At 47.8% G+C, this 16,931-nt stretch overlaps 1 protein-coding gene across 1 annotated transcript in view; it reads right to left on the bottom strand.

Moving 5' to 3' along the window:
- The window catches only part of NOL10 (nucleolar protein 10), a 742,763-nt gene that overhangs the window by 119,900 nt on the left and 605,932 nt on the right, over nucleotides 1-16,931 (bottom strand). Inside the window, exon 14 of the mRNA XM_086926337.1 lies at nucleotides 8,135-8,261. Within this exon, the coding sequence (XP_086782463.1) occupies nucleotides 8,135-8,261 (127 nt within the window). The remainder of the gene's footprint in view (nucleotides 1-8,134; nucleotides 8,262-16,931) is intronic.

The following is a 16,931-nucleotide window of genomic DNA, read 5'->3' as shown; positions in this document are numbered from 1 at the left end:
ATTGTTTTTTTTTTTCAAAACCATTTTTATTAGGAGTTCAATCAGGTTCAAGCACAGCCGTCCACAATCAGGAGGAGACTGTCAACAGTAGATACGAAAAGACATATCATTGTCATAGCATCGAACCCAGTGCATAAAGCGAATTTTGCCAAGCTACTCCCACCCACCTACCCCTAAACTCCCACCCACCCCGTCCACTACCCACCCCTTATCCCACCCTAACCCTGTGCACGTGATCATAAGTCAACCATAAGAGAAGGTGTACAAAGGTGGAGCCGGCCAACGGCCTAGGGCGCATGGTCAACATCCTGTGGCAGTGCATCGTCCATATCCATAGGAGGGTCGAGAGTCAGGCCCCTGTAGTCTGCCCACCGTTTCCATATTTTGAAATGTTTGCGGGGACATCCCCGAGCCTCAAAAACTGGCTGTTCCAAACCCATGATGAAGTCCAGGCCCGCTCTCAAGGCACTGAGGGGGGGGGGGCTCGCTCGCTCTTCCAGGCCTGTGCCAGGTCCCTCTTCGCTACCACCAGCCCCAGCAACAACAAATGGCGCTTGTATATGTTGCCCCCAACATTGTCTAGGACATGAAGAAGGCCCAACCTAGGTGTACGGGGCAGGTCCCACCCTAACACCTCAGACAGACAGTCCCAGACCCCGGCCCAGAACCGAGTCAACCGCACACAAGACCACACAGTGTGAAAGAGGGTGCCTCTCTCCAAACCACATCTCAGGCATTCCGGGGTTGCAATTAGGCTCGCCCGCCACAGACGGTCCCTTGTGAAATACGCTCGATGTAGATATTTGAACTGAATGAAGCGGAGGCGGACTGCGATAGCAGCCCCACGGGGGGATTCAAGGGCCTCACGCCAGTCGTCGTCGTCCAAGGGACCGACATCGGCCTCCCACAGGGCCTTCAGTGTCGAGAGCGAGGGGGAGCAGTGCGTGACCAAGGAGCGGTAAATCTGGGAGACTTTTTTGTCACCCAGATCTCCCATAAACAGTTTCGCCTCTATGGGACAGAAGTCCGGGAGCTGTTCCAGCCCCACCAGGCTAGGAGTAAGAGCGTGGCGAAATTGAAGGTAACGAAAGAACTGAGACCTGGGCATATTGAATTCAGCACTAAGATCCTGAAAGGATTTAAGAGTGGTGCCGGAGAGGACATGCCCTAGGGACGAGACCCCTATTGCGTCCCAGCCGTCGAAGCCTTGCAGCGACGCCAGCGCCGGCAGCAGGCCATTACGCCACAACGGAGTCTCCGCCGTCAGTTTACCCCACCAGCCCATGCGGTGCAGGGCCCTCCGCCAGACAGCAAAAACCACCTGAGTGACTCGCGGGAGCAGCCGCCTTCTCCTGGCTGAATACAACAGCGTATGAAGGGAGGCGTCGCCCATTAGAGAGTGTTCCAGGGCATAGGCCGGGTCACAGCGGTCCCCATACCACCACTCGTTGAGCACCAGGAGATGGGAGGCCTGATAGTAGGACAACATATCCGCGGTAGCCAAGCCACCGCAGTAAGTAGAGAGGAAGCACGTACGGAGCGCCACCCTGGAGGCACCTCCAGCCCACAGGAACCTGCCCAACACGGAGTCAACACTGCGAAACCACTGCGGATCAATCGGGTAGGGATGATTCTGAAGTTGGTAAAGGAGACGGGGCAAGGCCACCATCTTAAAGATGGCCGATCGACCGTAAATGTTAAGAGGCATACGCGTCCACGTCTTGATGTCCAGCTGGACCCGGTCCCAAACCGGTTGAATGTTACGGCTCCACGCCTCCGCGGGCGAGGCAGAAAGGAAAACTCCCAGGTATTTCACTCGCTCCACCGCGATCCGAAGGGACGCAGCCCATGGGAATTCCACCGCGCCACCGCCCAGTACCCATAGGGTCGACTTGTGTGGGTTAAGGAAGAGCCCCGACGCTTGACCAAAGCCCTGCATCAATTCCAGAACCCGCGGGCCCGTATGCTGCAGGTCGGTCATGAAGAACAGCACATTGTCCGCATACAAAGCAATGCGGTCCGCATGATCCGCGCTCCAGACAAAGCCGCGATAAAGCGCATCGCTGCGGACCCTGGCGGCCAGCGGCTCCATGGCCAGCGCAAAGAGGTAGGGGGAAAGCGGACACCCATGACGCGTGCCCCGAGTCACTGGGAATCGAGCCGAGGTCGCCCCCGAGACCCGCACCGAGGCCGTAACCTCAGTGTAGAGCAGGCGGACGTAAGAGATGAAGACCGGGCCGAGGTTCAGCAGAGGTAGAAGGGTGAAGAGGAAAGTCCAGCTGACTGAATCAAAGGCGCTATCGATGTCAGCCAGTAATAATGCCGCCTGATCCTCCGATGCTCTGATCGCATCAATCGCCGCCTGTGCCCGCCGTATATTGTGCCGTGTTGCCCGGCGTGGCATAAAGCCAGCCTGATCAGGATGAACAAGGGCAGAGATATGGGGAAGCAAGCGATTCGCGAGCGCTTTGGCCAGAAGCTTGGCCTCGAAGTTGATAAGGGAGATGGGGCGATAAGAGCCATGGCGGTCTGGTGGCCTTCCCGGCTTCTGGAACACGACGATTTCGGCATGACGCCAGTCCGGTGGGAGGCGGCCCTGCTCTTGCGCCAGCTCCAGGGCACGCAGGTAGTGCGGGCCGAGCTGTAGATTGAATTTCTTATAGAATTCACTGGGAAAGCCGCTCGGTCCCGGTGCCTTGCCCACATTCAGTTGACCCAGCGCTTCCCCGAGTTCCTCAGCCGTCAGGGGGAGATCCAGGGCATCACGCACTTCATCAGACACAGCAGCGGGGGGAACCAATGTGAGATAATCCGCGATAGCAGCGGGGGAGAGAGTCTCCCGGGAGGCATATTGACGCCCATAATAGTGCGCGAAGCTCGCGGCAAGAGTGGCCGGGTCTGTAATTGCCACACCTGCGGTATCGACGAGACCCGGGAGCGTAAGGGGCTGCAATGTTTGTTGACAGAGCCGATGGAGCATTGTGCAGGACTTGTCGCCCCACTGGTAAACCCGGCTACGGGTGGCCAGCCACGCCTGGCGAGCCTCATTCAATAAGACCGAAGAGTATGTTTGCTGCGCCTGCAGGAGCCGCCGCAGGGCAACGTCATCCGCCGCATCTCTGTGGCGAGCCTCTAGTTCATCCACCCGCCCCGCCGCAGCGGCAATGCCCTCCAGCCTAGTCCGACGAGCAGATGCACACCAGGCAAGATCAACACCCCGCGGAGTGGGCTTCATGGCCTCCCAGACAGTCACCGCGTCCACACCCACGGCAAGATTGTCCTGCCAGTATTGGGCGATTGCGCCACGAAGATGCTGGGAATAGTCAGGTCGCTGCAGATGCCACGTGGACATCCGCCATCTGAAGGGCTGGCGCGTTCCATGTAGGTCTATCTGGACTGCTACCGGGGAATGGTCGGAGAGCCCGCGAGGCCGAATCGCCGCTCCTTTTACTCTAGCAAGGAAGGCCCTCGGGACAAACACATAGTCCAGGTGCGAAAGGGAGCCATGGACCGCTGAGACGTAGGTGTACTCGTGGCGCTCCGCATGTAAATGCCTCCAGACATCTGCCCATCCTAGTACATCCATCATAGCCCCCAACCGTGTAGGGGAGGGAACAGGCGCCACCTCAGGCCTCCGCTGTCGGTCCACAGCCACATCCACAACATCGTTCCAGTCGCCACCAATCACCGCCAAGGAGTCGGGGAGTTCAGTCCACAAGGCAAATAGCCGCTCAGCCAAGGCCCATTGCAGGGGGGGGGAGCATATACACATCCAAACACCACAGGTTCTGCACCAACCTTCCCCTGGACAAACACAAAACGCCCCTGAGGGTCGAGCCACTGACGCTCGTGGGTGTATGCCAGCCGCCTATGAATAAGAATGGCCACCCCCCTGGAACCCCTGGCAAACCCAGCATGGAACACCTGGTGGAAGCCAAAGCGCTGGAGACTCAGGGCCTTCGTGCCCAGCATGTGTGTTTCCTGGAGCATGAGCACATCTGCTAGATCCCTCTTGGCCCAGCGAAGTACCGCCCCCCGCTTAATCTTGTCCAAGAGACCCCGGACATTCCAGCTAAGAACATGCATGGAGGCGCCAGAAGGCGCCAAACGAGGGACATCAACCATCGTCACGACTCACCCAGCCCCACAATCCCCGGCCCCACAATCCCCGGCCCCACACCCCACAGTAGCATAGGTCAGAAAGATCATGTGCACCCCAGAGAACAGTACCCCAATACCCACAACCCCCACAGTGCCAACCCCCCCAACTCGCCACCAAACAGCCCCAGACCCCCCACCCCCACCCCAATACCTCAAGAAACAATGAAGTATCTGTCGCGGCATACGGTACTTCAGGCACAAAACCGAGCGCCAAAAGTCAAGCATGCCAATGGATCCCACACAACCCCCTAGCACCAACCAAGCACACACCCAAAAACCTCCCCCAACCCCAACAGGAGGAAGCAGCCCTCAAAACATGCCCCATCCTCCCCCCCATCAATAAGCACAATCAATAACATTGCAAAATATAGTGCATTTGTTCACAGGAGTCCCAGCTAGGCACGTAAGAGCCAGGTAATACTGCACCAGATGAGGTCCGAACCGTCGTGCAGCAGGTCGCCGCCGCAGCAGGCGGCCACAATAGAGATGCAAGAGTCAAAAGTCGGTGAACAGAAATCACGACCCCCCGCCAGAGTGATCCGTCTCCGGCTGCGTGTCCCCCAAAAGGGGGTCTCGAGACAGGGACCTCCGCCTCGAACGGGACTTGCGGTGCCGCTTCCCTTTGGCCTGTTGATCGCTCCGCTCCTGAGATGAACTGCGGGAGGAACCGGAGTGCAGCCCCGGCTGGACGTGTGGCCGAAGCCGGACCGCCTCGTCCGTCCAGGCAAAGACAGCCTCTGGAGAATCAAAGAAGTGGGTCCTCGAATTGTAGATGACACGGAGGCGGGCCGGGTATAGCAATGAGTATTGAAGTTTCAGGCCCCTGAGCTTGGCCTTGGCCGCCAAAAAGGAATGCCGCTGCTGTTGAACCAACTTGGTATAGTCTGGGAAGATCATAATTTTGCAATTATCAAACAGCAGGGTGTCCTTGAGTCTCGCCTCTCGGAGGATGGCATCCCGGTCGTGGTAATTCAGGATCCGAGCAATGATCGGGCGAGGCCGCTCCCCAGCCGGCGGCTTCTGTGTCAGGGCGCGGTGGGCGCGCTCGACCACAAAACAGCGTGACAGGGTGTCCGGGGGCAACCAGCTCTCCAGCCACCGGGAAAGGAACACATCCATAGGCCCCTTCTCGCATCCCTCCGGAAAGCCCACAAAGCGCAGATTGTTCCGCCATGCCCGCCCTTCGGCGTCCTCCACACGGAGCGCCAGGCCCCGCTGCGTCTGCTCCAGGTCGGCAACTCTCTTCTTCAGGGCACCGACATCGCCCTCCACCGTCGTGACCCTGGTTTCGGCCTCCGTGATGCGAGCAACTGCGTTGCGGAGGTCCTGGCGCAGCAGCATCACATCGGCGCCCACCGCGCCGATCTTCGCATCCAACATATCACGGGATTGCGTGATGGCCGTTAACAGCGCCGCATTGTCCGGGCCCGCCGCCTGACCCCCTACGGCAGCCCCGGCACCATTCCCGGGGCCGGTGAACTTGTCGATGGGTCCCGTAGTGGCTGTATTGAGACCGCCTTTGCCTCTCGTCATGGCCGCCGGCGGGGTAGTCCGGCGATAGACACTCGCTATGGGTCACCCCACGGAAGCAGGCAGCAGATGGGACTTCCACGGCACCGCCGTCCCCCGGGTCCAGCTCGCCCCAGTCCGTCAAGAGATAGGCCAGACCCGAGGGGGGGGCACACTCCACCGAGGCGCAGGGACCACCAGACAAGGGCCCAAGGCTGAATCGCCGGATTGGCGCCACTAGATCATCCGCCCCAGGTAGCGCTGCTGCCCCACGAGAGCGTCAGGGCAGGCTGAGCAGGAAACACTTCTGGTCCACACCACCAACGCGTCGGGACCCCACTCCACTGGGTACGGTCACGAGCCCCCAGTCTCTCGGCTCCAGTGACTCCGCTCCGGCGGTGCGGACTGAGATGGATGACTCCCAGCCGGAAGCAGGGCTTCCCGGCGGGCAGGAGAAAAATCGAGGCCCCGGCTCACCACGCGGCAGGTAGGCCCAGCATGGACGGCCCCCGATGGTCGCGCCAGCGGGGTTCTGGGGCTCCAACAACCACACCACCGGGATCCACCGGACTCCAGCAAACTCCTGCACTAGTAGAGACGGGGGAAGAGGGTGTAGGGCAAGGATAAATTAGCGGATAAGAATCGGGCCGGCAGGAGCTCTACAGAGCCGCGTCCGCCATCTTCGCCCTCGAAGCCACGCCCCTCAAGACATTGTTTTGACCATTTGATAACTTCGCCATGGTGTGTGTGACATTTGGAAGCTAGCCAAGCAATCTAAAAGGGATTACACTCCCTTGCAAATTGCTAATCAAATATTGACTATTTTCTATTGCAAAAACCTTTTTCCAAAATACTTAGACATATTAAGATAGGTAATATTCATTTTTCTGAAGTAGAACTGGAACTGCCGCTCTGAAAGGAAGCCCCAAGAAAGGAAAGAGTGAGTGAAAGAAACTGTTCTTTCAATTCCATTGCCTTAAGAGATGCAGAACTATTAATCAAAACTAGAGCAACCATACAAAATCTCATACACTTCAGTCAAAATCTTGCATTAAGGCCTAATTGAAAGGTAATCGCATAACTCATGCTGCATTAAAAAAAAAAAAAGAAAAAAATTGAAAGAACTATTGCCAATGGAAACCGGTTGTAGGCAAAATAGTTCAACTGAAAAGTGCTAAAGCAAAATGGAAAATATGAACTCAATAGTTCTTACCCATTGTTTTAGTGCAAAGACCTATCAGACGGTAAAGTCATCAAAAAGGTCAATTGCATGCATGTGTGTAATGACAAAGGGAAGTGAGAGATGCTACAGACGGCTCAGGAGAGAGTGGGCAGGGCAGAGCTGTCAAAAACCATGGTTAGGTGGGCCATAGAAAGGACTATCTCCTACAGGTACCATCACCCTCGCGATTAGCTGGCTTGGACTGAGCGAAGAACAGGACTATAGACAGGCTGGGACTGAAGGTGCAGGATTGCTCTGCTTTGCCACCTTCGTCCCACACTGTCAATGGGCCGGGAGTGAGGGGGCAAACAGAGCCACATGGAATTTTCCATTCCAATCCATAGACAGTGCTGAACTGACCACATTCAACCAGGGCTGGACAAGCCATAGCGGGCACCGGGCAATCCCCCGGTGCACCGCACAGGTGGGGGCCGTTTTTGTTACAGGGCCGTTTTTGCAGCATCAGTAGTGGAATTACTGAGAGGTAGTCGACTAAAGTAGCCCTGTTGCTTCAGCTTAAAGCAAACACTGTGCTTTCCCCACTTCCACTAGGGTGACCTGTTTGCTGTATCCAATATCTGCTCAATTCCAGTGATCCTGAAAGTGCGCCTTAGTCCCAGTCACTGCAAACTCATACTCTTCAATAGCGCATTAAATTTTCAATGTGCTTTTTTAAAAACATAAAAAATTCATATCTCCAGTCCTTGAGGAAAGATTGAATCCTTTTGGTGTCTTTTTGGCATTAAATGTTCCTCTATTTTCCTAAATTCGTTTGGGAATTTAACTGTGTGTTTTCTTGACTTTTAAAAGTGTTGCTACTGCTTGAACTTAACATGCATTTCTCTGCAGAACTGTGCCTACTGCTAGTACCAAATCTGAGCAAATGTTGTCCAATCAATGAGTTTAAGCCTAACACTAAATTGTGTTTTTTGAGGTGGTAGAAGTGTCCACTTTCCAAATTAATAATCCAATTCAAGACAATATTCTTCTCAGTTCACTTACCCACCTGTCTGTCAGCATGCAAGAGAAGGCAAATTCATTTTAATTCCACTGAAGAAGTTGGAAAACAGTTTATGTCCATGTTGCATTAAAAAAAAAAGACAGGTGGAGAGAGTTCGAAGAGGCCGTACCAGACCAGCATTGGCATTATGGTGCATAAACATTCACAAAACTACAACCGAGTTGCAATCATAAATGGCAGATGGAAACGATGAAAACAAATTATACATATCAGAGGTTTACCTAGGTTTTCCAGGTCTTTTCTAGTTACAAATTTATAATCGTCGTAGACTGTACTCTCAGGATTCTCCTCCAACTCCTCAGTCAAGTTGTCTAAGAATGAACACCATCTTGGAGCAGGGCCCAAAGCCTGTGAACACATGGAAGTGACAATCGATTCCAGATAAGATAAAACATCAAACAGAAGCTCTTTTTTTATTAGTTGTAACATGTAAAAATAAATAGTACCTAATGGGAAATTCAGTATTCTAGTTTAACAGATGAACAAAACAACACATATACTTTGTTGTCAGTGTCCTTGTGATTAACATATCTCTTGGAAAACGAAGACATTCTTAAGAGAATGAAAAACAAAAATGTGATGATACTAAATCCGAGAAGAAAGGGTGATGTAAGTGGAAGGCAGCACTGGTGTGTCCTTTTTGATCACGGGGATAAAAAGCCCCGCAAAAAATCGTTTAGATTGATAAACAGGGAACAAACACTCTTTGGACTTATGCATTCTTGGCAGCTTATGCCAGGCAATAGATAAAGTAAAATGTACCTTCTGACTCGTCTATAAAATTATAAGTTTTGATCAAGTGCATTTATGGAAAATCTTCATTTTAAGGCACTTCACAGAGACAGGTATTTTGCAAGTATGAGGCAAGCATAAAGCCTGCATGCAATCTAGGCAAGTAGTAAGGAAAGTGCAGGTATTACAGCTCAGGGACAAACCCCGTGAAAACTGGAGGAATAAGCACAATGCACTCTCTTTCACACTTCCTCCACACCCCAGAACCAAAGGCAACCTTTTTGCTATTAGTATCGCCATCACAGATGGCGTACTAAAGACGGAGGTATAAGTGCCTGACTGTCTCATAATGACTCTACAAATGAGACTGAAGAGACTGTTCTTTGACCTCAAGGAAACATTATGAAGAGGTGATGCACTATACAGGGTAAATCAGTAATGGCCAATGGAGGTCAACTTCAAATACACCGCACGTCACAGCAGTAAAACAAGGTAAAGGAAGAGAGTTTGGTGTTGTTCCTCTTCATTAGCTGTAATAAACCAGCTTGAGACAAAGATGTACAGTGGAACACCTCAAATAACACCATATTTGAATTCCTATGAAAATCAAAGATCCAGTAACCCCACGAAGAAATTTCAGGGCAGTAATCATTATGACATTTAGTCCTACTGAATATATGTGAGAGACCTGTATAAATGGGAATACACGTAAGCCAGAGGTTTGACCCCCTTTAAAAGACCTCAGCAATCTTACGACTGTCAGATACTGGCCCACAAATATTTTTCAGCTAGAGAGATTGTGCATATTTCATAATTTATTAAGTCATATAAAAGGCATTTTAAAGAGAGTAAACAGGAAACTGGTAGACTGCTCACAACAATATCTCCAAGATCTGCATGTCTTCTATGGCATTAGGCAGAAAATCAAACAAATCAAGGAAATGTATTGCTTCCTATTGTTGGGGGCTCATGCCAACCTAATGAAACTTGACAGGGGGAAGGGTAGGCCCTGGGGGTCAGATGAAGAGGGACAGTTCAACTGGCAACTGAAAAAGCTTTGCAAACAACAGTTGATTTGCCAAGCCAGGATCGCCAGAATTACATGTTCTCAATAGCATTCTGTCTAATGGTGTTCTAATATTTCAAAGGGAGAAAACAGTAAACAGTAAGGCCTAGGAAAAAAGCATCTGGGTACTGTTATCGATCTCCAAACAAAGATGATTGGCAGCTGAGCACTTCACATATTTGAGAACAGATGGAATGGACAGTTCTCCAGCATTTGCTCAATAACAAAGAATATTGGGGTGGAGATGTCAATAGCTGGAGTGCCTGTCTTTTGTCTCGTCAGAGGCACCTGGGATGTTAGTCACTGGAAATTATATCTTGTTGCTCATACAGAATTAGCAGAAATGCCACATCAGGTGCTACAATGTCACTGATCTTTTACCTTCTCAATAGTTTTATATTATGTAGCAAGGGCACATGGTCCATTTTTATTGACTAACAAGCTCACTCTGTTTTTTACCAGAGAAAAGCACAACCCAAAATTTGAGGGTAAGATGAATCATCAACAAAACCTTCAAGGCTAGGTGACCACTGTTCTGTGGACAACTTTTCCCATGAAGCCCCCTAGCCCAAATGACAGCATCAGTCTCTATGATACTGCCACTGGCCTTTATGACCCAGAAACATACCAAAAAAGAAAGTGCAAATGGTCAAGGATGGAGGCTGCAGAGTTCCACGCCTCTGCGTAGTCTCTCGTGACTCGTGACCCACGACCCCGCCTCCGTAATGTAGTTCGCGTTTCTGAGACGCTAGCAGGTTGCTGCAGATTGCTACCTGGAAGCTGGGAGCCGCGAGCGAGGAATGCGGGTGAACAAGAGAACCGCGGCAGGAAATCAGTGAGGAGAGCGACGAAGAGGTGCTGCCTAAAGCTCTGCCCCGTTGATTCGGTCTGTCTATGTTAAAAATGAACTCTCGCTACGATACGCTACCTGGCTGCCCTCCCGAGGTGAGCTTGTTTCGAACAGCGGTATCTCTGCTGGATCAACTGGGTTGGATGCAAGGCTCTTGGAGTGGGGCTAGCTGGACAAAAGGGGAAGAAGAAACGTAATTGGTTTCAAATGTTGCTGGGAGGTTGAACATAACGCCAAATAGAATCAACAGTGAAAATTGGCTAGCTGCCAGGTGACAGGCGATTTATGCAGAGTCTGGAGCAGCAGAAAAGTAACTGTTGTTGTCTCAGCATTTGGACCCTGCAAAGATTTGCGAGGAGTTGTTTAGTGAAAACTTTTGGTGGTCACTCAAAACCCGCAACGGATTGCTGCAGTTAAAGCTTCAAAAGCCTTTTGCAAAAAAATAAAAAATAAATAACGAACTCAAAAAAAAAAAAAAAAAAAAAAAAGGGGGCGCGCTTCTAAAAATGGGAAACCACTTAAGGAGGGTGATGATACGGTCAAACTTAGTAAAGTGGAAGCGGCTGCCCGACAGAAGGCTAAAACTCGTCTCGCTTTGGCTAGAAAGGAACAGTAAGACTGCTAGGGACAAAAATAAGATGGCAACAGGGAGGAAAGCCCTGCAGTTGAAGATACAACACCCGAATCTTCAGATGATGAACCGCCCCCCCCTATCCCCCTGCAGCACGAAGAACAGCAAAAGGCAGCAATAGAGGGGGGCAACATGGACGATATCAATACCGTAGATTCATTTCCTCAATCAGAGGTGGAAGTTCATCCTCAAACTCCTAATCCTTCCCCAATATTGGTCTTGCCAGCGCCTCAGGCAGAAGAAGAGAGGAGAAAGAGTGGTACTGGCGGGAAGGAAGTGAAAGACTTTCCACTTTTCGCAAAAGAACAACTCCAAAATCGATCCCTCCTCATTCTTCACAGCTTCCTTTGGTCTCTATCACTTAGGATACACCAGCCCCTAGTGCCTTATCCAAAGGCCCCAACATGATAGTAACTGTACCTCAAACTCAGCTTCCAACAGCAAATGAGGAAGCAAGTGATGGGGAAATCATGCAAGTTGCAACTCCCGGGAACGAAGGAGCAACAGGACTCGACTCAAGTCTACTGGGCTCTGAAGTGGGATCTGAAGCGAAATACCAGCTAGACATTCGTGAGATGCTCAATCTAATTCTCGACGAGATCCGCGAAATTAAAAATAATCAGCGAGCGGAGCAAGCTGCCATTCACGCCAGAATAGATAAGTTGGAGGAATTAACATTGGCACTTCCTAATAGGGTTCAGGAAGCTGATTCGAGGAGATCAGTCTTGGAAGATCAAATGAATCTGGTATCAGGAGAGACTAAAGAGGCTACAAAGAAGAGGATCTCTATGGAAAATAAACTCGAGGAGTTGGAGAACCACTCTCGTAGATCAAACCTGAGGATTGTGAGGGTCCCGGAAGGAACAGAAGGCTCCGACACAGTACAATGGGTTAACTCCTTCATCCAGAAAGTAGTCCTACCAGACTTTGAGGGAGACTTAACGATAACAAGGGCCCATAGAGTATCAGCTCAGCGTTTTGCGAATTCTCCATTTCCAAGAACTATCTTATTGAATTTTGCGGATTTCAGGATTAAGGAGCGGATTCCCTCGAAAGCCTATCAACAACGTAGGATCTTTTCGGACATGACAGCGGCCGCGGCCAAAAGAAGGAAAGAATTTGTAAAATTGCTGCAACTATTTAAAGCCAATGGTGCCCAGGCCTCGATTGCACAGCAATCGAAGCTGAAGGTCTTTCTAAAAGGAAAATTCTTTCTGTTTACTGATTTAGAGGAGGCTCAGACTCTTCTCAATGAGATATCCACAAGGGCTTAGGCTTAAAGGCTTAAAGGAGACTAAATGTGAGGAATCTGAGTTTTTAGTCTGAAAGGGATGTGTTAGGTATGATCTTTTTCCTCCCTTCGCTAGCAAAAAGGAATAATTAAAAGGCGGGTGCTCCTGGGTTAATGGGTCACACCAGGGTGTAACAAGAAGACACCCGAAGAAGCAAATAGAGGGAGGGATGTGGGCTGCGTGGACGGGGAGGGGATTCCCACGTTCCATGGGGGGTTCAGGGCGGGGGGGGGGGGTAAATGCAGCAAAAAAAAAAAACAAGTACAGTAGGTTTGCTACTCTTAAAATTGGTTGGTACAGAATATGTTTAAGATTTTACAGTTTTATAGATGAGATTGGATCCATGCAATATCCTGTCCCTTAATGCGAATGGGCTGCTCAACAAACAGAAGTACGGTGCCCTTTTGAAATGGGCAATAGTCCTTAAGCCTCAGGTGGTCTTCCTTCAGGAGACACACCTGAAAACAAATTCTCCAAAGTTGTTTCTGCCAAGATATTTCTCCAACAGGTTTTTTTCCTCAGCCGGGGTTGCCCAGAGGGGTGTCGCTATTTATTTCTCAAGGAATTTACCCTGGGAAATCGTGCGGATGCAAAGAGACTCTAAAGGTAAATGGCTTTGGGTTGTAGTAAAATTGTTGGAAAGGTATTCAACTTTGTAAATTACTATGGCCCAATTTTTGATGACACCTCGGCCCTGACTAAAATTAGTGAAATCTTGAGGGGTACTTCAGGGCAAATTATAGTAGGAGGTGATTTTAATTACAACCAGGATCTAAAGAGGGACACCTCTAACAAGAACAAGAAGCAACTAAAACCAAAGACGAAAGGGGTGCTGGAGGCTTTTATGACAGAATACCAATTGCGGGACTCTTGGCGCTCCCTGAATCCCAATACAGAGTCCTACACATGTTATTCTAATAGGTTTCATACAGCCTCCAGAATAGACTTTTTTTATCCTCTAGATCACTTCAAATTTCCAGCGCATTGATAGGTTGTAATCCCTTTTCAGATCATGGGAGGGTTGAAATCGAACTGATACTGGAGGGTATAGAAGGGGTGCGTTCTAGGTGGCAGATGGATCGCACCCTTTTACAGAATATGATATGGGTAGAGGGCTTCAAAGATTGGATAAAAGATTTTTTTTTTTGTAAATAAGGATTCAGCAGAGCCTTTTGCGGTATGGGGTGCATTTAAAGCAGCAGCCCGGGGGCAGATTATAGCATTTTCCAGTAATAAGGCAAATGTTCGAAAGGGAAAAATATCTGCCTTTCAGTGTGCTGCTGAGAAGGAGTATGCATTAAAACTGAATCAAATGCCTAATAAATGAGAACAAGCCAAAGTATTGCTGAGGGACTATTTTACTCTGGAAGAGATAAACAGCTCAAAGGCCTTTCAGCAAAAGCTGTATGAAGATAGTCAACTGATGGGGAAGTTTCTGGCTAATTCGATTAGAAAAATCAAGAGTCTTCCATCATTTTGAAAATTCAAGACCCTCTAGGTGGAACAGATACTCGGAGTGAGGGGATCGCGAAAATATTCCTTGCTCATTACGAGAGAATTTACTCTACAGATATTCAAGTGGAAGAAATATTGATCAAGGAATATTTTGATAATTTGGATATTCCCAAAATCTCCGATTCTAGGCGCAATCAAATAGGCTGCGAAAAAGGTTCCCTGGAAATTCAAAATAGTATAAAAGAAACAGCGGGAGCAAAAGCTTCAGGTATGGATGGGTTCCTGATCGAATTTTATAAGGTTTTCTTGAAGGAATTATAAGATCCCTTGAAAAATGTATTTAATTATATTAGAGTAGGCGGTAAGGTTCCTTCCGAGTTTAAAGAGTCCACAATTATTAGTTTTGTTAAGAAAGATAAGAATCCGGAGGATGTGAATTCCTTTAGACCAATTAGTCTATTGAACTCAGACTATAAGGTTCTTATGAAAATCTGGGCTCAAAGATTTGTGTTTGCAGCCCAGGAGGTAATACACCAAGACCAGACGGGTTTTATAGCCGGTCGATATATGGCAGCTAACACAGAATATTTGATACAGGCGTTAGACTATTTTAATATTAATTCAATCTCTGCATGCATCTTAATGATTGATGCAGAAAAAGCATTTGATTTAGTCAACTGGTCAGTGTTATTTTCTTCCTTGGGTTATTTTGGGTTCCCTGCCCCAATTATTAGTATGATACAGAATATTTATGAAGGGGCGTCAGCCCAGGTGATAATCAATGCTAGGCAAGCAGGGAAGATAAAAATAAATTGCGGCACTAGGCAGGGTTGCCCCTTATCTCCCCTGCTTTTTACCTTTTTTATCGAACCTCTGGTAATAAAAATAAGGAATAATGATGCAATATTTCCCCAATTGCTGGAATGTCAAAGTTAAAACTGTTTGCGGACGATATTATCCTGTATTTGGCTCCGGATAAAGAAAATATTTTATATCTCATGAAAGATCTCAAGGAATATGAAAAGATCGGGGGCTATAAGATCAATGAGAAAAAAACGGAAGTTCTTATTTTAAATTCAAATTTAGATTTTCTTCCGTTAGATCTTCAGTCTCAAGCAGAAAAACGGGATCCAATAAGATACCTAGGGATTTATGTGACCAGAGAGTATCAAGAACTTTTACGACTGAATTATATAAAAACGAAGAACAAAATCAAGAGCCTGTTTGAACAATGGGACCTATTGCCCTGGTCTTTGATTGGCAGAGTGGCATTGATAAAGATGAATGTACTGCCTTTGCTTTTATTCTTGTTTAGTAATATTCCAATTAAAGTCAATATGGCCTTTTTTAATGAACTCGAATCTATGATGAGAAGATTTATTTGGAATAAAAAGGCCTCAAGAGTCAAGCTCTCGGTGGTACAACTCTCTGTAAACCAAGGTGGGCTCGCTCTTCCCCATTTTAAGACATATTATGAAGCAGCTTTTTTCGATATAGTGGCAGGATTATTAAGGATTAGACAGACAAGAGACAATTTTTTTTTGGATTAGAATGCTTGAGGAATCAGGCTCTCAAATTTTTTTCTTTTTAAAAACTGCAAAGCCTCCTAAGAAAACAAGATATAAGACACTGATAGGGTACTCATCAAGATTACGGCTTTTATTTAAAAAATACGGTTCAGATGGATCTATTTATTTGAAATAGTTAGAATGTGCTAAAATGGGTCTTAAGATATCTTTGAATCACCTGATAGAATGGGAATCCGCCGGATTTTGTGAAATAAGGCACCTACTTATTCAAAATACGGTAATTAGCTGGCAAACGGTAACAGATAGAGCGCATCCCAGACGGTTCATGTTTTTTGAATACCTACAACTGATTTATTTTATAAGAAAAGAAAAAAGAGGTTTAGACACAACACCCAATGTTTTGTTAACAGCTCTATATGGGGAGAAACATAAGGGTATTGGATTCTGGTATAAAAAGCTACTCCCTTCTGAATCATCTCCTATAATTGTTAGTTATTTAGAAAAAATAAGCCTCACGTTACAGTGCGGTTTTTCAGATAAAGACTGGGAAGTTATATGTCATTTAGGAAACAAAGCACTCCGAGCAGCTAATTATAAGCTAATGTCCTTTTTTTCTCACTGGCTGTTGTACTATACCCCGGAGGCCTTGCAGAGAATATTCCCTGAATGTGAGAATAAATGTTTTAGATGCAAAACTAGGGGTCAGGGTGGTTGGTATCATATCTTCTTCTCTTGTCCAAAGTTAGAATCCTTCTGGAAGGGGATTTTCGCAGACTTGGAGATGGCAACAGGGAAAATTCTATTACCAGAGGCGGAGGTGGCCCTTTTTGGTATCTGCAAAGAAAGGAATAGGTTCAATAAATCAGAAGAAGTGTTTATTTTTATCTCTACTGTCGTAGCACGGTCTCTGATTCTACAAAATTGGAAATCTACGGTGATCCCATGTCAATTAAAATGGGTTAATAAAATGAGAAGAACATGTAATTTTGAGAGAGCTTATGCAGGTAGAGTGGGTGCGATTGCAAGATTTGAAAGGAATTGGAAATATTTTGAGAAGCTTGAATCGATAAAAGGAAGTTGATTGTTTTATTTAAGTCAATTTTTAGATGTTATTGCATTTGCACTTTAAGAACTGCAAGTATATATTTGCTGTGCTATATCAGCTGTTTGCGCACTTTATCGTATATATTAGCCAATTTTGCACGATACTGCATTTGCACTTTAAGAAATGTAATAATATTTTTGCTGCTATATATCGGCGGTTTCTGCACTTTATTGCACTAGTCACTTTATATATGCCAATTTTGCACGTTACTGCACTAGCACTTTAAGAATTGCAATAATACTTTCGCTGCTTTAAAACGGCGGCTCTCGTACCTTATAGCACTAGCACTTTATGAACCGTATAGTAATCTTGATGTTTTTTACCAGCTGTTTTTATATTAGCCAATTTAGCACGTCTT

Source organism: Lissotriton vulgaris, chromosome 6, assembly GCF_964263255.1.
Source record: "Lissotriton vulgaris chromosome 6, aLisVul1.2, whole genome shotgun sequence".
Classification (NCBI taxonomy): Eukaryota; Metazoa; Chordata; class Amphibia; order Caudata; family Salamandridae; genus Lissotriton; species Lissotriton vulgaris.
The sequence above is the reverse complement of the archived record's forward strand: the minus strand, read 5'-3'. Positions and strand labels throughout refer to the sequence as shown.